This window comes from Xyrauchen texanus, chromosome 45 (genome assembly GCF_025860055.1).
Source record: "Xyrauchen texanus isolate HMW12.3.18 chromosome 45, RBS_HiC_50CHRs, whole genome shotgun sequence".
NCBI lineage: Eukaryota > Metazoa > Chordata > Actinopteri > Cypriniformes > Catostomidae > Xyrauchen > Xyrauchen texanus.
Window position 1 is genome coordinate 245,511 of NC_068320.1, and position 23,328 is coordinate 268,838.

Below are 23,328 nucleotides of genomic sequence, written 5' to 3' on the forward strand. Positions count from 1 at the left end.
TGAGGATCTAGACGCAGCAGTTTATTCAAAAACATAAAGAAAAACTCAGAAACAAGCAAACAGGGGAGACCTGGCACAGAGCATCAAAAACATGCAAGAACTAACAAGGAAACAAGGAATCTAAAAGGGCTTATATACAAAAAGGAACAAACAAGGGAATAAGGAACACCTGGGGAAACAATCAGGGAAGGAGAACTAATCAGGGGAAAACCAATCATAAAATAAAACTACAAAAGGACTACAAAAACCAAACAGGAAACAGGAACTAAACTAAACTTCAAAATAAAAGCACAAAAACAAAAGACAACAGAGAACATGACAGAGCCCCCGCTTTAAGGAACAGATTCCAGACGCTCCAAAAAAGCAAAATGAAACAAGAAAAACAAATTGTCCAAGGGGGCAAACAGGCAGACCAAGGGGGCACAGGGGGCAAACAGGCAGTCCAAGGGGGCACAGGGGGAAAACAGGCAGTCCAAGAGGGCACAGGGGGCTGACAGAGCAGCCCAAGGGGGCACAGGGGGCTGACAGAGCAGTCCACAAGATGGGGACTGGGTCAGGGGGCCTGGAAGGAGGCCACATTACAGGGGCTGGGTCAGGGGGCCTGGGAGACGGAATCATGGAAGGCCCTGGAGGCGGAGCCGAGGGGGGCTCTGGAGGCGGAGCCGAGGGAGGCTCTGGAGGCGGAGCCGAGGGAGGCTCAGGAGGCGGAGCCGAGGGAGGCTCAGGAGGCGGAGCCCAGGGAGGCTCAGGAGACAGAGCCGTGGAAGGCGAAGCCGCGGAAGGCGGAGAGGCTGAGCCGTGGAAGGCTCGGGAGGTGGCGCCGTAGGAGGCTCTAGAGGCGGAGACGTGGAAGGCTCGAGAGGTGGAGCCGAGGGAGGTGGCGCCGTAGGAGGCACTAGAGGCGGATCCGTGGGAGGCTCAGGAGGTGGATCCGTGGGAGGCTCAGGAGGCGGAGCTAAGGGAGGTGGCGCCGTAAGAGGCTCTAGATGCGGAGTCCTGGAAAGCTCTGGAGGAGGAGCTGTAGGAGGCGGAGCCGTGGAAGGCTCGTGAGGCGGAGCCCTGGGTGGCTCGGGAGGCAGAGCCCTGGGTGGCTCGGGAGGCAGAGCCCTGGGTGGCTCGGGAGGCAGAGCCCTGGGTGGCTCGGGCGCTGGCTCTGGGACGGTCGAGGCTACAGGCGCTGGCTCTGGGACGGTCGAGGCTACAGGCGCTGACTCTGGGATGGTCGAGGCTACAGGCGCTGGCTCTGGGACGGTCGAGGCTACAGGCGCTGGCTCGCTGACCGTGGCAGGCGTAGGCTCTGGCTCGCTGACCGTGGCAGGCGTAGGCTCTGGCTCGCTGACCATGGCAGGCGGAGACTGGGGAGCAGAAGTTTTTCCTCTTCTCCTCCTCCTCCTCCTCCTCCGAGCGAATGGAGCTGGCAATGCTGGCTCGGTGGCCGTGGGCTCTGGCTCGCTGACCGTGGCAGGCGTGGGCGTTGGCTCGTTGGCCGTGGCAGGCATAGGGGGACGAGCCATGGAAGTCTGGGGGGTGACCTCAGTGGGAGGAGATGATAAACCCTCCTCCTCTACACCCACAGTGAACGGCGAGCCGCTCACTCGTAGAGTCTCCTCCACAAACTCAAGGAGCGTCCAGTGAGGTTCCGCCGAGGCAACAGCTCCTTTAGTGAACTACAGAGACCTGCTCTGAAGAAAACCACCAAGGAAAATTCTGGGTAGTCCACTAAATTTGCCAGATCTAAAAACTCACCTAACGTGAACCTCAACTGGACGGTCCTCTTGCCTGAGGAGGAGAATTCTGACAGCTGCTAGATCCATAATGGTTGGTTAGTTCTTCTGTGACGAAGCAGGTGGAGAATGAGGATCTAGACGCAGCAGTTTATTCAAAAACATAAAGAAAAACTCAGAAACAAGCAAACAGGGGAGACCTGGCACAGAGCATCAAAAACATGCAAGAACTAACAAGGAAACAAGGAAACTAAAAGGGCTTATATACAAAAAGGAACAAACAAGGGAATAAGGAACACCTGGGGAAACCTTTTATTTTGTGCTTCAAAATAAAAGCACAAAAACAAAAGACAACAGAGAACATGACAAGGTTAAGTGATACAATAGATTAAAATGATAATTATGAAAGTTTATGAGCAAACATTTATGCATAACATTAGTTAAAATTATTTCTGAAATTATGTATTGCATTTCAACGTGTATTATAAGACACGATTAATTTGATTATTTTATGAATATTATGCATTATAGACATTTATATGATTATTGATCAGATTGTCTCTCCAACTGAGAGCTGAACTTCCTGTGTATTGTAAGTCTACCTCTAAAACACGAGTAAAGAATTACACTAGAACTTAAAATAGAAGAACATTTTAAATAGAGAGCTACTCTTAAACCTTACTTTCAAGGCATTTTAATGCAACAATCAATGCTTTAATGTTATACTGTTTTCATTTCTAAAATATATATTTTCTAAAAAGCCTATCAAAAATGTGAATCTGCCATAAATTATCCTCTAACTACAGGTACAACAATGACAAATGTTGTAAAAAATTTTATCTTATTATTTTTTTTAAAGATTTTTTATCATTTGAATTTATATACCCCAGTATAACAATACATAGTAATAAACAGCAACATTTTACTACAATTATACTTGTACTAAAACGTTATACATGTAAAATGTCATGTGGGACACCCATGAGCATTTCTGAATGAGCATGCCAACGTATCATTATTATGTTGCCTGTAAAGGGAAAATATTGTGTATTTAGTGATGTTTATTGGCATTTTGTTCCTACATACAGTCCTCGTCTGTTACATACACACCAGTTCACTGTAGCAGACACTATTTAGCCTCAGAAGGAGCACTGGTATTAAAATGAATGGGAGAAATTGGAGCGCCCAATATGGCGGATGTAGAAAAGGAAGTCCCGCCTTACAAGTAAAAATGCTAATCACCTTTTAGTTATAGACATCGTCTGTCAGTCAACTCGAGAACGTGCATGCTCATTAGCTGGACCAGCCAGAAAAATAGCCTTTATAACCGTGATCTGAGCTAAAGAAGCACAATTTATGATACCGCTGTTGTCAGATTTTACTGCGGATTTGAAATATGTTCTTTGATCAAAATCTTGACCAAAAACTTTGGAGATTTTGGTCTTTCCCCATTTAAGTAGATCGGAACTGTATATCATGCCGCTAGTATCCATAGAAAACAGTTGACCAAGAGCATTCCACTGAGTGGAACTTTAAAAGGAACTTTGCTGTAACTTCATCTTAGGGCTGTTAAAACAGCTTACAAATCCACTTTCCACTGGTCCATAACACACACACACACACACACACACACACACACACACACACACACACACACACACACAAACCTCTGTGGATGCCTCTGTGGTGGCGAGCGGTCCAGAGCTGTGGTGCAGGGTGTTGATCTTGAGCAATCTGATCATTTCCTCATGGGCTACGGGTTCCGATGCCCCCACAGAAGACACATACAACTCAATGTCATCCTTTTCTTCCTAAAAACAGCAAAACATTGTGAAAGATATTGATGTATAATGAATTAAGAGTTTTTACGTCTTTGTGACCATGTCTTTTTGTACTCATAAATTGTCGATTTAAAAAAAAATCAAACAGTAAAATATTGATTCTGTCTAAAGGGAGAGAAGTTTAAGTTCTTGTCTTTACTCTTAAACTCTTTGGTTTAAAAATGTAAAAAATAACTTCAGAAACTGTTAAAATGACACATTCAAAATTCACCTTTATTGCTGAATCACAAAGATAAACTAAACAAACAAATTACTAAATTTTCATACAAATAGCTTAGTGCAAAATCAACACCACAATGATGTGAACCTAAAGGAGAAGAGACCATCATTTATGGCAAATATGAATATAGAATGAATTAATATATTGAACTGAGGTAGCGGGGTACCTCAAGGTTCAGTTCTTGGCCCTCTTTTCTTCTCAATATACACAACACCACTGGGACCTGTCATCCAGGAACATGGATTTTCCTGTTACTGCTACACCAAAGACACACATCACTTCTCGATTTATGAGTAAAATAAGGGCTGTAGTAGTGTTGTCACAATACCAACATTTCTGTCAAATTTCACAATTCTCGATTCCAATTTTATACCACAGTAAAAAAAAAAGGGAATTATGCAACTGAACACACTCCGTAAGCCTATTTAGCCAAAGGCTAAATATAATTGAAAATAATACATTGTATAGCATGTTTCTTTCAAGTGTTTCTCAGTTAAATAAACATTGCTTAAATTTTTCTTAAGCAATTATTACTTGTAAAAATTAAACGACTAAGTGTTAAGTAAACAAAGAACAGTAATACAAAAAACAAAATAAATAAATTAAGAGCACTGAGTGGTTTACTTTTCAATTTTGTTGTTTAATTAATAGTAACAACATAATAGACAGCCAGTGCAAGGTCACATGCTCAGTTCCTATATTTTGACACATATCTCTTTGTTTTTGTTCCAACTGTTTGCAATCACTCAAATGTGTTTGCATCTGATGGCCATTTTGTCTATGAAGCAAATTTGACAGTTCATTTGCACAGTCATGTGATGAGTGCGATTCGGAGGTTGCATTTTTCCTTCTAAATTTACATTTTTACTCCACTGATGGTGAGGTTTAGGTAGGCGTTTGGGTTGGGGGTTACAGTTTATAAAATATGCATTATTCTTCAATTCACAACTTGCTTTTGGCACCCCTCTGTGGACATTACACCTGCTCACACATGTCCATCGCCAACAACACCTAAAGCTTTGGCCACAGGGGGCAGTGTTTTGAATTTTGGTAAGAACAGACTGATATTAGCTAAAGAAAATAAACCAACTATTTCATTGTGAGATAAGTCTAAGGCGCGGGCGGGTCTCTTCATCTGATCTTTTGTCAGTTGTTCTAGTTGTGCACCGGCTTGGATATGAAAGAAGGAGCATTTTGATATAAAATAAATAAAGGCAGGTACTCTGTACTATCTTTACTGCAGAAATATTGGAATTGTTACATCTTTATTAAATATTTAGTGTTAACTTGGTATTGAAGTACTGGCACTTTTGACATATCTACAGACTTTAGATAACTTTACTAGAAGAGACTTTCACATTTTGTTCTACAACATAAATTAAATTTAAGCAGCTTGTATCTGGACTTTAAAGGATTCAGATCTCTTTTTTGTTCAGTTTAGTTGTAAGACATCAGCTCACTTTTCATTCACACATTTATTTTTTTGGAACCCATTCAACTTAAATATTATTATCATTTGTAAACAAATAATAATATATTATAATAGTAATATATAATCATATATTTTAATTGTGCACCTTTAACTTTTAAACCCACACGCTTTTATTCTGACATTCTGAATTCTCCAGGAAGTCCTGTATGTGTCTGTTTGTAGGCTAGTATACAGTAGTTTAATTCGCTTATTCTGGTAAAATGCTCCTCCAATGCCGTTCTAAATACATATTATAAGTGAACTGAACTATTGGGCATCTGAGATGTGGTTCGTTATTAGCACTAAAATATTGCACACCACGTGAAGGCTAAAAAACAGGCTTTATATATATATATATATAAAATATTCAGATAATTAAAATGCATTACATTCTTGTGGCAGTAGAGTTCATCATTGATAATACAATACAAAAGCGGCTTTAGAATACATTGTATTGTTTACTACCATATTATTGATCATAAGTCAATCATTGTCACACAGTTCACAGCAATCCATTTCACAAGTGAATTTGTCAATCAGTTGGAGATTTATAATGAGGGCTTGTTTAAGAGCCCGTCAATCTACACCTGTGTCAGACATGCTTGTGTCGCGTCTCGGGTGCGTTGCATCATAAACATAACATTTTTAGGTCACTGTTTCAAGTTAAATATAGTTTTAATACTCAATCTTTAAACACATCTTGAGATCCCTTAGTTCGGTTTTGCATGTTTGTGTGTTTCTGCCTACAAAGTGTTTCTTCACTGTATAAACTGTGCATTTTCATACAGCTGAAGTTTCACTTACTGCCCTCTGGAGTAAACAGGTGGTACTACAAGCTTGCATTTCTCAGGAATCTTCCTCATACGGGGGCATGCGATTAATTGCGTTAATTTTTAATGCATTATTTTTTATAAAATTAATCGCACTGAATTAATGCACTAAATCGACAGCCCTAATTTTTTATATTATATTCAACATTCTCAGATAAGTAAAAATTCTTCAGCTGTATAGTTCCTAAAGTAAATGTATATTGTTTTGTACTTGATCAGTGTATAATGGGGTGAAGACTACCCTCTCACTTTTTTGTTCATTTCAATCAATCTTTAACTCACAAAAAACAAACTCTCTCTTATTAATAAAGCTACATATAGCCAATTTTATTCACAAAAACAAATGCACAGTGACATATATTATGATTCAATAAGTTACGAGTCATCACGTTATAAACTAGCTGCATTAAGGGTGTGCTCTCGAGGAACGAGCATCCCACAACAGAGTGTGCATCAGCCAGGTGCAGTTTTAAGCTCTCCTCCTCAGATCAGGACATTCACACAACTCATAGATGAGGTGCTGACCATACAGAGAAATGCCAGTTTCTGAGTTTGTAGTTATTCACATGACCTGCTTCCATATTATTTGAACTTTAATAAAGCTATAATGTATTAAATATAACTGCATTTAAGATGTTAACACCGGGTGTTTCCTTTTAAAGATGCTCGACATACAAACTTAGCTTCAGCTGAGCAGCAGCTCTATTTTGTATTTTTGCATTATAACCCTCATACACCACATCACCTGTAGCGGTGAAAGTTTGGAGTGTATCTGGACTGTGAGCTGTGTAATTCTTCCTCTCCTGCAGTTTCTCCTACAATTTTTGTTGACAATATTGTTTTCTGGATGATATTGTCGATAACGACTAATAGTTTCAGCCCTATACAGCAGGGGCTAAGGAAAGGTCCAAGGTCTGAGCTGGCTTCTCTGTGCAAGCATGAACTAAGGGGAGGTTCAAGGACTAATATGCTTGCAGTTATATAGTGGTTTCTACAGGTATGTTTGCATTCTGTAGGCTTTCTGTAGGTGTCTACAAGAGTTTGTTCTAGGGCTGGGACAACGCAAAATATGCGCGTCGATTCGTCAGACCCAAAACAAAGATGGCGGCGCTGTCGAGTAGTAGCAACACGAGTGGCTCCTCAGACTATCAGAAGTGCAAGGCGGCATGCACTCGTTCCTCTAAAGCAGTGGTTCTCAACCGGTGGGGCTTTTGGCACAAAAAGCCAAAAGCCCCCCCGGACACTCTCCCGGGGGGCGCGAGTAGGCTACGATGGAAGGGAAAAAAAACTGGAAAAAAAAAAATTTTGGGGCACATTTTTTTTATCACTAAACTACTGTCATAAAAACGTATAGTTTTGTATATACATAACTCCTGAATAAAAATTAAAATGTGTTTGGACTGATTTAAAAAAAAAAGTTTTTAACAAATTTGATTGGTTTGTCGATAGTGAGCGCAAATGCAGGCGATAAGCATAAGCGGTTTCATTAAGCGAGTCATTGAGTCATTCATTCAAACGATTCGTTCAAACGGCCGATTCATCAAGAATGAGACAGATGTTTGTGAATGGGTCATTGAATCTTTGACTCAACCGATTCGTTCACAACACTGAATCATTCAAAACACGATTGAGTATTGCTGTGAGATGCGCTATGGTTATGCTGTGATCTTTGGTTGGATTCATCGGATCTATTTTCGCTGCTAAAATAGACCAAAACAGTCATTATTTCGTCTAAAATGTAAGTGACTTAATATTATTAACTTGTTTGTTGAACTGTCATATGAAATCAGTGTCACATTTTCAATCGTGAGGTGATGGTAAATTAAGTGATGGTCAATTGTCAGCTCTCTTGGTCATCAGGTCGTGTGATGTATGTTGCTGAACTGTATTCAAATGTTATAAATATAAAAACACCACATTTTTAAATTTAACTGCAGTATGTCAATTTAGTTTATTTGTGTGTGCTGCGCTCATAAACTTTAGAAAACGGCGCTCATTTGTTTGATTTCAACCTGTCTTTGCAAGGCCGCGAAACTCATATTTTGCTCCTTGCAGACAAAGTGCACGCCTTCACACAAAAACTAGACCTCTGGCATGGCCAGAGTCGAGGGAACTGCGACATGTTCCCCAGCCTTGCAGACTTTATCACTGATGCAGGCACGTCACACGATTTCTCCTCCCTATTTCAATCAGCGTCTGAGCACCTGTCAGCAATGAGAAAACAATTTGCGATGTACTTTAAAGAGGATTATCGCTCTTTTGCGTGGGTTCGAGACCCGTTTGTGTGCACAGCAAATGAGCTATCAATTGATATGCAGGAACAGCTTATTGAGCTGAAGAGTGACAGTAGACTGAAGGAACTCTTTAGCTCCTGCCATCTTTCGTCATTCTGGGCAGCATTGATGCAGGAATACCCTGAACTCTGTGACGTCGCCTTGAAGATTCTCCTTCCTTTCGCGTAGACATATTTGTGTGAGGCAGGATTCTCAAAAATGACTGCACTCAAAACGAAATACCGCAATCGTGCACAAATCGAGGATGATTTGAGGCTATGTTTATCAAACATTGAGCCAAGAATTGAGGATCTTTGCAAGGCAAAGCAGGCTCAGGTCTCACATTAACATCACCTACCAGCAAGCTTCTGTAAAAAATGCAGATGATGCCTAGTAATAATAACAATAATAAAGCATAAATTAATATCAGAGGTCTGGTGCCAATTCCCAATTATAGCAATAGCCTATTAATGATAATAGGCCTACTGATGATGATAATAATAATAATAATAATAATAATAAAAACAATAAAGCATGTAACCTCATATAATTATATAGCAATAGCCTAGTAATGATGATAGGCCTACTATTACTCATAATAATAATAATAATAATGCCTGCAAGCTCACATTAGAAGTCTGGTGCTACTGCCAAATATAATAATAATAATAATAATAATAACAACAACAATAAAGCATGGGGTGGGGCGGGGCGCACTGGGGCCCCAACTGCAATGAACCAGCTTTGGGGGGGCCCAGCTTGCAAAAGGTTGAGAACCCCTGCTCTAAAGTATGGGAATTCTTTAATTTAAAAGGAAACATTTCCGTGATATGTCGTCTTTGCAAAATGGAGATGGCCTTCCATTCTAGCACCACGGCAATGCACCAGCAGATGACAGAGCACCGTAAGTTTTTTTTCAACTCCCCACTTTGCACTCGATGTTGGAGTAGGCTATAATACGTTGTCGACACCTAAAGTTTTCACTTATAGCTATTAATAATGCGCTTATAGCTATGAATGTCGTGAAAAATACATAGAGGACACTGACAACGCGCTGACAGACAGGACCAAGCAGGTAACATTTAATAAAGTCTCAACTTTCAAATTTGGTCAGTCAAAGAAAATTAAACCATAAATAGGCCTACTATTTTGTGGCTCTTTAATGTGTCGTGACAGATTGCCTCAGTTAAAGCTGCTCGTGAACCGATCATCTTTTCCTTGGTTCATTTATAGCATCAAATATGCTAAACATGAATGTAGCCTACATCAGAAGGACTGTTGTTTTAACCACGGAAAGATGTCAGTACAGTAGGCTACAATCCATTATTCAAATTCAAATCCACCAACGTTAATCTTCTCTCTCCTGACTACTTTGTCGGACAAAAATGGCATATTATGATTGATTGATCAGATCGCCAGTCAAGCAAACTCCCGGCAAATGTTTTTTTTTTACATTTTATACACCCCCACCCCCGATGAAACCAGTATTACCGGTGTTGTCACAAGTTGATTAATCGAATCGAAATCGAATCGGACTGAAAAAATGAATCGTTAGATTAATCGATGCATCGAAAAAATAATCGCTAGATTAATCGTTTAAAGCTTAATCGTTTATCCCAGCCCTAGTTTGTTCCATTCTATATATCTAGAATTGTGTGCAGGTTTTGTCACAGCTCTCCCTCACATGTGTTTTTTGCTCCATCCCAAAGGTGTCTGCAGGTGCCATGTTTCACCCTCTCCAGGATTTCTGTATATACTAATCTCAAATCAAAGAAATTAGTTGGCATAAGCTTAATTTGAATATTTTACTAGATTTATCAAGTTACCATGACACAGTAAACCCTGAAGTTGTGCTTGCTCAGCTTTCCATCCCAGCGTTATAAGTGTAGAGGATTTCTCCATATTTGTAAACTAAGCCTCCGATTCTTCTATTTTGACCAAGTGGTCACTATGGTGGCCACACCATCCTTTTTGTCAGAGCCTAAGAAGTACTAAGTGTCTTTCTACCCGTGCAAGTGCAGCCCCCTTTCCAGCTGCCATGACCCACAGGATGCATTGGCTCATAATCCTCATGGTTTTTGACTGATTTGCCATTTCATTAACGTTCCACTGGTTTAAGGTACATATTAACATGCCTAATTTGCTTTCTTTAAAGCAACGTCTTTAGTTATCTTTCTGCTTCTCCCACAGGGGTATCAACAATATTACCTTCAGCAGGTGTCTATTAGAGTTACTTCCATTCTTTACACAGGATTGTATACAGATTTTTATACTGCTTCTCTATATGTGTCTTTCCAAGATGTTATTGTTTATTCTTTTAGCATTAGCAAAGAATCTCTACTCCAGCTACTTTTTTGCATTGTAGCCAAGGCAAAATACACTCAATGCCTTGTCCAAACTCCTCTCCTAATAGGTTAATCACAGTTTCTAGCATTCGTCAAATCTGTGAATGGTCAGATTAGCCAGATTTCTTTAAAAAAACACACTATCTGATTTATTCATTAGAAGGTCCTCACTATCACCCCCAGTGGGAGCTAAAAACGCAGCAACCCAGAATTGGCCACGAATGGGGACTGCATTGCAGACACACATGCACTCAGCACACACACATTAATTTTCACATTTGTTTGGGTCTTTCCTTCTGAAGGCTGTCTGCTCACCTGTTCAAACATAGTATAGCCCCCACATTTTTAGGCTTTAGGACGTGAGCACTACCGTATGAATGCTTAAAACAACAGAGCCATGGAAGCTACAATTTGCCTTCCACTATTAAATGTAATCTTGCTTTCTTTTTCCGATTAATTTTTTTTATTGATTCATACATATAACAAAGAAAAACAAAAACATATAAACACTGAATCAACATTTAACCCCCACTATAACCCCTCCCCAATCACCAACCCCACCTTGACCCTCAATAAACATCCCTGTGGTCACATACAGTATACACACTCACACACATACACACACACACACACATTCACACACACAATAATAATAATCATAGACATTTGATTCTACACTTCTCTCTCCACTGCCCCTCTCAGAGAGTCCCCCAAAAACTCAAAATAACTACCCCATTTATCATCTAACGAATCCCAGATCCCCAGCCTTCTACATGACACCTCCTTGGAAGCTGCCACCCACCCCATCTCCGCGCACCACTCCCAAAATGAGGGCGCTCCAGCCGACTTCATTCCCCTTCAAATCTCTATCATAACGCTGGTCAGGACCCAATTTGTTTATGTGTTTATGCCCTATATTTATGACCGCCTCCTTGCCTAAAGTACAGAGTCAGGGGCAAAATGAAATTTGAGTGCCCAATACGTCACACATAAAACTCTGAACCTTCTACCAAAATTCTTGGATCTTAACACACCACCAAAAAGCATGGCTTGAGTATTCATCTTTTGATTGGCATCGCCAGCAGGTGGGTGTGTCTTTAAGACCAAGCCTATACAATCTAGAGGGGGTCAAATAGAATCTATGTAAAATCTTAAATTGCATATGGCACACCCTTGCATCTCTAGATACAAACTTGACTTTTAGAATCTTAGCCCACACTCCCTCCTCCATTTCCAAGTTTAAATCTTTCTCCCATAATCTCTTGATAGAAGTTAGATCTCTGTCCCCCAGACTCTGAATTAGCAGGGAGTAATACACTGATGCCTTATGACCTTTTCCAAAAACAGTAATCACCACTCCCAGAGTATCTGCTGCTTTAGGTGTATGCTACTCCCAAAAATAGTACAGAACATGTGGCACAGCTGTAAATACCTATAGAACTGAGATCTGGGAATCCCAAAATGTTGTACAAACTTTTCAAAGGATCTCAACACTCCACTCTCATATAGGTCACCGAGTGTATTAACCTCCATCAAAATCCACTCTGACCAGCAGAAGGAGGACTTATTAATACATAATATTGGGTTCAGCCATATGCTCGATGCAACATTTAAATAAATGTCCGAATTAGAGAGAAAATGCAAGATAACAGGGTGTAACTTAACTTCTCTGATTAGTTTGATAGAAAGTCTTTGCAATGGTAAAATTGGGGCAAGAACTTCCTGTTCAATTCAACACCAGGGAGGGGCTCTCTCAGACCGAATGCATAATAATAAAACTAAATCTTGGGTAGCCCTAGCACTGTCAATCGGCCTATGTAACATATTGATATATAATATGGGATGCTTACCATTCCAAATGAAGGACTTCGCAATGCTATCAAATTGCATGAAATATGAGAGGAAGACATCTACACGGAGAGATTGTAGCAGGTAGTTGAATTTTGGAATACAATTCATTTTAATAACATTAACCTTCCCAATCATAGTTAAATGCTACCAAGCATCTATAAAGTAAATTAATCCAGCCAATAAAAGTATTCTCGAACACGTATATTTCCAAAATCTTAACTAATTATAATCCCATTCTACCAAATCAAACGCCATTTCAGCATCAAGTGAGATGGCAGCAACTGGCAGTCTGATCATACGCCAAATTTTTGACAATATTTTTACATTTAGCTGGATCAGGGTAATTGGACGTTAACTCTTACACTCACTTGGATCTTTGTCCTTTTTAAGAATCAGACTGATCTGGGCTTGTGTCATTGTTGGCAGAAGCTTTCCATTATTTAATGATTCCGTATCAACTTTTAACAAAAGTGGAGCCAGTTCTATAGCATAAGATGTAAATAATTCAGCAGCAAAGCCATCTGGACCCAGAGCTTTGCCTATGGGCAAGGCCTTAATTACCTCGCCAAGCTCCTCCAAGGTTATCTCAGAATCAAGTCGTCAGTGCTCAGTCATCAGTTTAGGGAGTTCTAATGGTACCACAAAGTTTCTAATATTTTTATCAGTAGATGAAGACATGGAACCATAGAAATAAAGATAGAGTTCTTTAAAAGCATTATTAATAACAATGGCCAAGGTAAATATTTTACCACCAGCATATTTCAATGAGGGAATGGTAGAAAAAGACTCTCTCTGCTTTATATATCTAGCCGAAAGCTTCCCTGCTTTGTCACCTGACTCAAACTCCAACAACTCCACCTGAATTAGGTATACTGTATGATCCGACCCCTAAGATCTGCCTTAAGTGCCTCCCAAGCCACGTCCACAGAGGATACTGAGGACCAGTTGGTCTCCATATAAACACTGATTTCAGCCAATAACATTTTGTTGGAATTCAGGATTTTGCAAAAGGTGTCCATTAAAGCACCAAATATATGATTTATTTTTCTCTCTATGTGGCAACACCTCAAACTCACCAGGGTGTGATCTGAGACTAAGCTGTTTCCAAATGAGCAATCACCATCCAGATATACATAAAAATCTATTCTAGAATAAATCTTATGGACTGATGAAAAAAATATCTAGTCCCTACCAGATGGGTTCAAAAGTCTCCAAATATCTGTAAAACAAGGATTTTTACACCTCCTGTGAAGTGTTGCTCTTGGGGGCTTACACACTTTTGCTTCACTATGATCAAGGACTTGAGTCCATCAATAGATTAATGGCTCCTTCCAATATTATATCATGAGGGGTGCCAGCGGCTTGCAACATCCCTTCAAGATCTATAAGAAAGCCCTGATCATCAGCGTTAGGTGTGTAAATATTAGCCTAAATCAACCTTTGCCAATGAATTTTTGCTAAAACAATAATGACTCTTTCTAATTTATCTTTAATCTGTTTGAGACATTTTAATTTGTAGATGCTTACTTATCAGTGTAATGATAAAACTTGTCCACCCCATATCTTCCCAAAATTTTCAACTCCCAGTGGTCAAATATACATTTTTGAAAAAACATTATATCATGGACTGGCGACCTGTCCAGGGTGTCCCCCGCCTTTCGCCCAATGTTAGCTGGGATAGGCTCCAGCCCCCCGCGACCCTGTACACAGGATAAGCGGTTGACGATGGATGGATGGATGGATGGACATTATATCATATTTTTTAAGTTTAAGAAGAGAAATAATGTTCCTTCTTTTAATGGGGTGCCCCAACCCATTCACAATCCACGTGTAGAGGGACAATTCACTCATACTAACATTTGACATTTTGACATATTAGAAAAATAGATTGTGTGTCAAAAATAAAATGATAACAACCACATTCCAACATTAGTGCAACAATCAAACCCCAGACTGCTACATGAGTGCAACAAATGACCAAGTCACTCCAATGTCCTGAGAGAAATACTCCACAAAACAAACTCCAACCAATAGGAGACATAAGCAGAAAAAACATGCAGATTCATCCACAGCACTGTCCCGAAGGAATGCTACTACACAAAACAACTCCAGCCACTAGGCGGAACCAGCACAAAAGAAAAAAAGGGTGCTCAGTTTCCTCGGGTGGTCAATTGAATGTTTAGTGAGTCGGTCCACTTGGCTGCAACGTGAGTACCACATAATAACTTACTCCATCCATTTGCTTTCTGGGGCCATCCTTAGCATCTATTTTCAATTTGGCCGGGAACATCAGTGCAAAAGCGACCTTCCATTGATGACCATGTATGTATTTGACCATGCTTCCACTGACACCATTTGTCTGTGCTGCCATCACCCTTCGGCACAGCTGTAATGAGCCCAGACTTTACAACTGCAAGTCCGCTTCTCCTTACCACTGCATTTGTACTACCTTGGTGCCACAAATGAGGAAATCTCTTCTCAGACACTATGTCCAAGCCTTGCAACACCACAACCATGGTAACATAAATTGACCAGCTTTTCGACTAACACAGACCTTACTTCATTAAAGCCACATAAGACAGGCTGTCTTTGAGTTAGTTTACACCTTTTTGGGGGGGATCACAGAGCTCAAGCCCCTCTGTCTGGACAGCACGCCAAATCCATTTACCCTAATGCATTCCATGACTACATTAAGCAGGGATTTCATGAAATGAAATGTAATCCAATTTTCCCAGCTACACTCTCCAAGCAGACCAAGCGCTGTGAAAGGTAACAGACACTAAGGTGGGTGGTGTTTCATGAAGGGTCAATGGATTGACAGAGATGACCCAATGATATTATGTGTTCAAGTAGTCTTGCAAACTAAAATAACTGCAAAAGACCAAGCTAAACAAAACCTGAACAGTTTGCATGAGAGCAGGAGCAAACTTTTTGCATCCTGTGCAATATTATGCTAGAGCACAAATGTAAATAATCCACTGATGGCTTAGATGTTATTAGCACTCTAGTGCAAATAGTGGCAGATACTCTTACACCCCTGTTTAAATACTAACATACAGTATAGTGGCATAATTGCAGCACTTTTATTGTGTTTATTTGGAGTCCCACAGACACCCTACACCAACCCCTAACCCTACCTAACAAAAAATGAACCATGGTTTTACTACAGTAACCATAGTCTCGCCATGGTACTTTTCTAGTAAAATCATAGTAACAACAAATTTAAATTCTTTAATTCGTGAAATTAAATTAGAACCTTACAGCACTGTTATATTATTGCAAAGAACATTCTTGTCTGTTAAATAGAGCATTTCATTTTAAACTAATGTGCATAAAATAAATAAATAAAAAGTTTTAGTCAGACCAAATTTTCAAATGTTAATTCAAAAATAAAATGGGGGGGGGAGGGTTCCCACAGTATGATGCGACTGATGCCACAGTACACAACTACTATACTATACTAATAATAGCAAAATACCACATTATGTTTTATTCAGTACAGTTGTATTTAGAGTAGCAATATTCCCAGATAGCAGTGGTATTCTGCTGAACTCTGTGGTGAAGCGGCTCAGACTATGAGCCCAGGCCAGGGGCTGTTCAATCAGACAAAACACAACAGATTGGAACCAAACGCGAGGATCTCGAGACACTCATATCCAAATTGAACATCTTTCCTGACAAAGCGTATAAAAAACGAATTGTTTAATCTGAGAAACATTTATAAGAGAGCAAGACGCAATGGTCAAAGACCTTCACCTACTGCAAGGGGCTGTTCACACCGAACGCTTTTGCAACCATCCATTTGTTTATTCTATATAAACGAACGCTAGACGAACGTATTTGTTTTGTTTAATTTTTTTGTATGCAGCGTCTCGTGCAGGAGAGCTGTTTATTAGATGCTATGCTTAATTAAAAAGAACTTTAAAAAGCATCTTCAGACACCTGCTTTCTGATAGACTGTATTTGTTGTGCAGTGTCTAGCCTCATTTAGTTCAAGAATACGATCAATCTGAAGTCACCATCAGTACTTGGCACACATCCAAAATTCGAATACACAGTTTTAGCATTCGAATGTGCATTTCTGTCTTAAATTCGACGACTGTTCAAATTTCATATTTTAATTTGATAGCCCTACCTGAATGTACCATATATTTTGTGCAATAGATTTGTGAAAAATGAGTCTCATCTGAAAAGCGGTCAACATCCCACTCTTGAAAAGTGATCATCCTGTCTTGTCAATGGGTTGTCAATGGAGGTGTCATACCTGGTGCTCACCAGCTCCAGGAGAATTACTTGGGAAATGTCTATGCTAGGTAAAAGTAATCAATAAAGACACGTCTTGTAGGAAAGCCTGTTGCTGTCATTTTTGATGAGACTCCAAATATAGAGCGGCAGATGCATGCTGAAAATTCTTTTGCCACCGCTGGAGAAGCATAAGTCTCAGAACACTTTGGATTGCACAACAACTTTCTTGAAATGGAAATGCAGTATTACTAGCTGATTCATCAGGACAGCTTCTTCCTCCAAGCAATCAGACTTTTGAACTCTTGATCACTCATGACACACAAATCAGCACTGCACTTTATTAGCCTCAGACTGGACTCACATTTTATACTTAATTAAACACTGACAACTGACTATCAACCGACAGCTGAATGTCCACACAACAATGCATATGTATTTACACTGATTACATTTATTGTATTTTAATTCAATATAACCCCATTGTGTTTTAATGTTTATGTTCAAGATATAACCACATATTCTGTCCACGGCTTTCACAAGTAGAACTGCACCATGAAATGCATCAGAATGCAGAGCTTGCTTAGTCCTTGCAAATCTAAATAAATATTGTGGCAGACAACTGCAAGGTAATTCTCCAGCTTCTAGACATCTTCCAAAATAGGCACCCAGTGACCACAAAGGTTTTCAACTACCTGGAGGATTTCCAAATAACTTTGCTGCAAACAAAGTGCTAGCAAATGATGTTTGTTCCAATTACTTTGAAAAGTCTGACCTGACCTTTACAATAAAAACACAAATACTCCACACAGTTGAAGAGGCATATAGCAACACAGAGGACAAACTCATAAAGTACAGAACATATCAGATGGCCAGCCTGCTTTAAATTTCTTGTAAGAGGTCAGGTTGCTTGATCTTCGTCACTTTGCCCTGATGGATAAAAGTGTTTCCAATTGCAGTACACAGCTGTCCTAGACATCAGTGCTGTTCCCATAGATGAGCTCGATGCTTACTTCACCTCCATTGGTCCAGCAGCTCTCAGAGTTTCAGAGAGTGGAGTAGATGATTTAGATGTGTTTTGGGATGGCATCCAGGAGGGGCTTCCTGTTTTGAGCCACTTGGCCAAGCGATACAAAGGTCTCAAACTCTGCTGATGAAGAAAGAACCGATAGCATCTACAAGAGGGTGCAGTCCAGAAAAAGAAGGTCGATGACATTCAGGTCCTTGTCTTATTGTATTAAACCCAACTGTTTTGCAGTGAGTTTTAGCTCTGATATTTTTATATCTTTTGTTAACATGAGGAAGCATGTTATTGTTCATAAGACTTATGCATAACCTTTGAGAGTGAGTCTGTTTGTAAGAGACCAACAGTGGATGAGAGATGCACCTTTTCACCGCGAGGGATAGAATGTCTATTTGAGGCGCGAGACTGATCTGCTCTGACAGCGCCAGAGAAAATGAAAGTTTACAGAGCATATTAATCTACAATGTATAATGCTGAATATTATGTATAATAATGCTATTGGGGAATATAATCCTAATGTCAAATGTCATGTCTGATTTGATTTCATCAGTAAATTGTACTTTAACTGGATAAGCATGTACTGCCATTAAATATGTATTTTTATAATAATATTTAGAGGCAATACTATTTTAGAAAAATAACATTTTAATTTTAAATATTTACAATGTTTGTAATGTGTGACAGTGTGTAAGCAGCATATGTATATAAAATAATTCTGTATTTTCAGTAAGCACAATTATTAGCTATTATTTCCATTTGGTGTTTCCCTGTTCTGTGCTGATCTGAAGTCCTAGTACATCTCTGATGGATCATTTAGCACATTTAAGGACAGTGCTTTTATCTAAATGTTTAAAGAAACTGTTTTACATAAGTCTATAAAGTAATAATAATAATAAAAAACTGTCAATATGAACTTTTCTTGATTCAGGCTTAGTTTAAAGAATCGTGAATTCAGTATCATGAACCGAACTGAGATGAGTGAGATGAGTGAACCGTTACACCTCTAGGAACCGACCCAAATATAGTGTAATAAAATGATCGTTTTTGTGAACATAATTTTTTTTTTGACTGTGTTGATTTCAGAATACATTTTTGAGAAAAGCCCACAATAATCTGAAAAATCCTGGTGGGACTGATTAATAATTACAAGGAGTCACTCAACAGTCTGAAAACAGTATGCCCTCTAGTGGTAGGAAGTGGAACTGCAGGCTCATCCTGAAAGAGGAGAAACCTCTCACATCATAAATTCAATCATTCTTGCTAAATCTCACACAGAGAAGTGAGAGAGGCACAAAAAGGTGCAAAACAACCCTGTGCGCTTAAAAATTCCAAGTAGTGTTAAACTAGATAAATAAATATACAGTATATATATAGATAAATATGTGAATAAATTATATGTAAACAACACGATGAAAATACGTCTAATTATTGTGAAGTCAGTGAAGTTAATGTCAGTCACAGAAAACACTTCTGATGTGAATAAACACATATGCTAATGCACTTCTCAAACCTGCTTTAATTGCAATGACCTTTGTGCACAAAACATCCCTATTAAGCTTCACTGACATTAAAGTAAATACATCTCACAGGCAGCGTGCTGACATGTAAGAGATGTGATTGATTTTTTTGGACACCTCGTGAGTGTGAGGAAGTCTCCAGCGGTCTGCGTCAGGTGCATTAGTGTAATTGACTCTGAGTGTAAGCGAGTTCATTCGACTCCACCATAAAACACATTCACATACTTCATCTCATTTGATGTGTACAGACAGTTGACAAATGTTCAACTTGCTAAAACCTTTAACTAACCCCTCAGTTTGTGCTACAGACATGAACGATAACCTAAAATAATGGGTCTTGTTGAGGAGAGGTGGAGAGGTGTGCTGTTACTTTTCCTCATGGCCGATATAACTTCCCATGAACTTACATTGAGCAAGGGACTGGAGTCATATCTAAAGACCCGAATATACTGTAGATACTTGAGAGCAGAACACCTTGAACCACCTGGAACACCCTAGCACTTTCATAGCAATTCCCTGTTACAGGTGTACAATAGACACTCACCATCGTGACTGTATGATGGGCAGATTTGGGCTTGTTCTCCACATGGTCAGTTCTGGGTAGGAAGTGAACGTCTGACTTTCTCCGCTGAGCTCTTTGGAAGTGGGACTCTAGAAAAGCTGCAGGCATCAGCTTGGCGATTCGTGCCCGGGACTGTCCATGAATCACTTCCCCATTCAATTTTACAGCCTTCTCCTGGACACGGACCCCAGCGCCGGTCAGTCCATTAGACATGCGCCTGTGCGGTATCTGATAAACTTCATTATCTGCAGAGATACCGCCTGAAAGAGAGACAAACACAGTTCAGTGTTCTGTTTTATAACGCACGTGTACACTGTACTGAGTGGCAAACTGCAAATGTTACCTTAAGGAGCAATTTGACCAGATCTCACCCTCAAAATGTTTTAATGGTGTAGCATGTATCCAGCCTGATTCAGAGATGTCAAATAATACTTTTGACGTGAATAAAACCCAGTTAATTTAGACGTAATCACATCGAGCACATTTTTTAGGTTTCTTTATTAACAAAAAAATGGCAAAAGGGTGTTGTTATGTGTACAATATGGTGCCTTATTGCTTATTTAAACCGCTGAAACAGTTACTACATAGTTATACACCCATTTATTAACCCTATTCATGAAGTGTATTGACTAATTAGCATCCAGGATGGCACTAATATATTGTTTTTGAAAACTGCGCAAGCTTTTCATCGCTTGTTATGTAAAAACTGTATTAACATGGAAACATGCTCATTACAGTACAAGACATGTTCAATCACCCTTTCCTACAGAATGAATGTTTCTCTCCTTTCCATGACAGCATCAAGGCAACACTGTTTCATTTCATTTATACTCTTAAAGTCAAACGATTGCCCATATGTCATTACTAAACATGCATCATTTGCCATAAAAACGCACACATTGCAAGAACAAAACAAGGAGATATGCAGTTATTATCAGTTTATACATTTAAGCATGTGGGATATATATGAAACGTTCACAATGCTGGTCATATAGCAGGTATGACAAACAAACATCCACCATATTATGTTTGTCAGTCTCACCTGAGATGTGTAATCCAAGCAACGAAGAAATAAAGACAAAAGCCGTTCTCCCAAACATGATGAAACGATTCGACTCGTTATATTAAAAACGACATAGCTTTATAAAGATTTGTCAAGGGTCTAATGTGGTCGAGGCACTGAAATGACGGCTGTTTTAATTCAATAAGTCTGCATCTGAGGAGGATCACACACCCTGATGTCTCGCACTAGCGCTGAGGAGATTCAATGTTAAGGAATCGATTCGTTTGCACGTGTCATTTCAATGAACCGATTGCAAAAAAAAAAAACAAAGAAACACGGTTCACACGTGATGTTTTGCTGTGTTGAAGGTCCAATGGTCCAAACCATGAGTAGTAGCCCATGTTGTAAAAGTGTTGAACACTACTCGCAAAATAAGAACAGCGCATGTCTGTTATTAGGCCTACATTTAGCTTCTTATTTTTTAGCTGTTCCATATGTTTCCAGTTAGGCTGAGTAAAACAGATTATTTTCAGTTCTACAAACTTTGACCGATATTGCGTTGTCTATGATTTAAACTAACTCACAAACAGTTCTTAGACAGTCTAGTGATTCACAAACGCTCTGCGAACCGGTTCGCGTGAATCGGAAGAACCGGTTCAAAATGACGATTGGTTCGCGAATCACTAATTCTCAGAAGAATGATTGAGTGGGAGGAGAAAAACATAAGATGAAAAATTGATAAGCATTTTCTTAATTTTTTTTTTTGTCATCTTGAGCATAAATAAAGTTTAGGCAACAGTGCAATATACAAAACACTGTATACTGTAGACTTTTAACATAATCATTCCTTTTAAATCTTAATATTATTGTCTAACAATAATAAAAATAACTTATTAATATTATTATACTTGAGTTGATTGCTTTCTGTCACTAATATTGCTGCATAATAGCTGATAAACAATTATTATTATAGTTGAGTGAGTTGTGTGTGATGCATTACATGTGTTTTTATTCTGAATATGTTTGCTAAGACAAACAGATTTGTTTGATTTATAATCTTCTGTTTTTCGAACTGATCTTATAAATATATTTTGACACATTAATTTTTATTGTACAATTTTGTATTATAATTTTTTTTAAACATTATTATATATATTTCTTCTGACTAATCGACCTTTTTCACAGACTGTGATGATGCGTTCAGCCTTATTTAGCAGAATACATCTCTCAGTTGTTTTATATAATACATTTTTTTAACATTGAGAGTAAGTTTCTAACATTATTCTTTGTGTTCTATTACCCTGGAATTAGTTTTAAAACTGAATGATCGCAGCTGTGAGGGGGTCTCTATTACAGCTGCAGAGAGAGTGACTGTACATTTGGCATCTTCTCCCACTGTGCTGTCTTAATCCACCGCTATATATGTTTCTCCTCTTCTGGAAAGTCATTCAAATGTAATAGTGGATTATTTGGTCTTGGAACAAATGGGCAAGTGAAAATAATATTCGCTGTGATCTCCCGAAGTTTACCCTGCAAACATTTACTTCCATGTTCCAAAACCCGGTGTGAAAACGGTCTATTACAAACAATTGGTTGAATGTTCAGAGTCTATCTAGCAGCACCCTACACTGAAAACCCAAATAAGTTGACTTTACTCAATTGAACTGCATCTCAAACACTCAACTGAACTTCATATAGAATTACCTTAACTATTTCAATTAAGGTACTTAACTCAGATTTGCTAATTAAATGTTGTTGTTTCAAGTTAAGGATTTTGATTGAATTTACTCCAGTGGCTCAAATAAAGATTATAATAGATTGTAGGTCAGTCATTAAATAAACATATTTCCCACAGAAATAGAGGCACCAGTCCTTCAATTGCACATTTACATTTACGCATTTGGCAGACGCTTTTATCCAAAGCAATACAGTGCAATTATTACAGGGACAATCCCCCCAGAGCAATCTGGAGTTAAGTGCCTTACTCAAGGGCACAATGGTGGTGGCTGTGGGGTTCGAACCAATGACCTTCTGATTAACAGCCCTGTGCTTTAGCCACTACGCCACCACCACTCCTGCAGATTCTCAAGGAGAACTGAGATAACTGGTTAATGTGTGAATCATGTCTGTCATCCCTTCATTATTGACTACCAGAATAATGTCATTAATAAATGAAATAAGAATGATTATGAATCAAGTGGAATTAAATACAAACCTTTATTGTTTTGCGGTGGTGATGACCCACCATTACACACACTACAACAGTCAATAACTATGAAGATATCCTTTATTTAAATCCTCAGACAATTCTCCCGAGCCACAGCATGAAAACTATGAAAACCAGCATTAAAAAGCCTATTTTAAAAACAAAAACCCATTTACAGATGAATAGAATTACAATATGAGAAACATGATAATCAAATTA

The 23,328-nt window shown here is 39.1% G+C and overlaps 1 protein-coding gene across 1 annotated transcript in view; it reads right to left on the reverse strand.

Moving 5' to 3' along the window:
* Nucleotides 1-21,141, reverse strand: part of ptprr (protein tyrosine phosphatase receptor type R) — a 69,952-nt gene extending 48,811 nt beyond the window's left edge. Inside the window, exons 1-3 of the mRNA XM_052118072.1 lie at nucleotides 20,943-21,141; nucleotides 19,883-20,160; nucleotides 3,392-3,535 (exon numbers count right to left, since the gene is read on the reverse strand). Coding sequence (XP_051974032.1) covers nucleotides 3,392-3,535; nucleotides 19,883-20,160; nucleotides 20,943-21,000 — 480 coding nt within the window. The 5' untranslated portion in view covers nucleotides 21,001-21,141. The remainder of the gene's footprint in view (nucleotides 1-3,391; nucleotides 3,536-19,882; nucleotides 20,161-20,942) is intronic.
* Nucleotides 21,142-23,328: the final 2,187 nt, after the last annotated feature.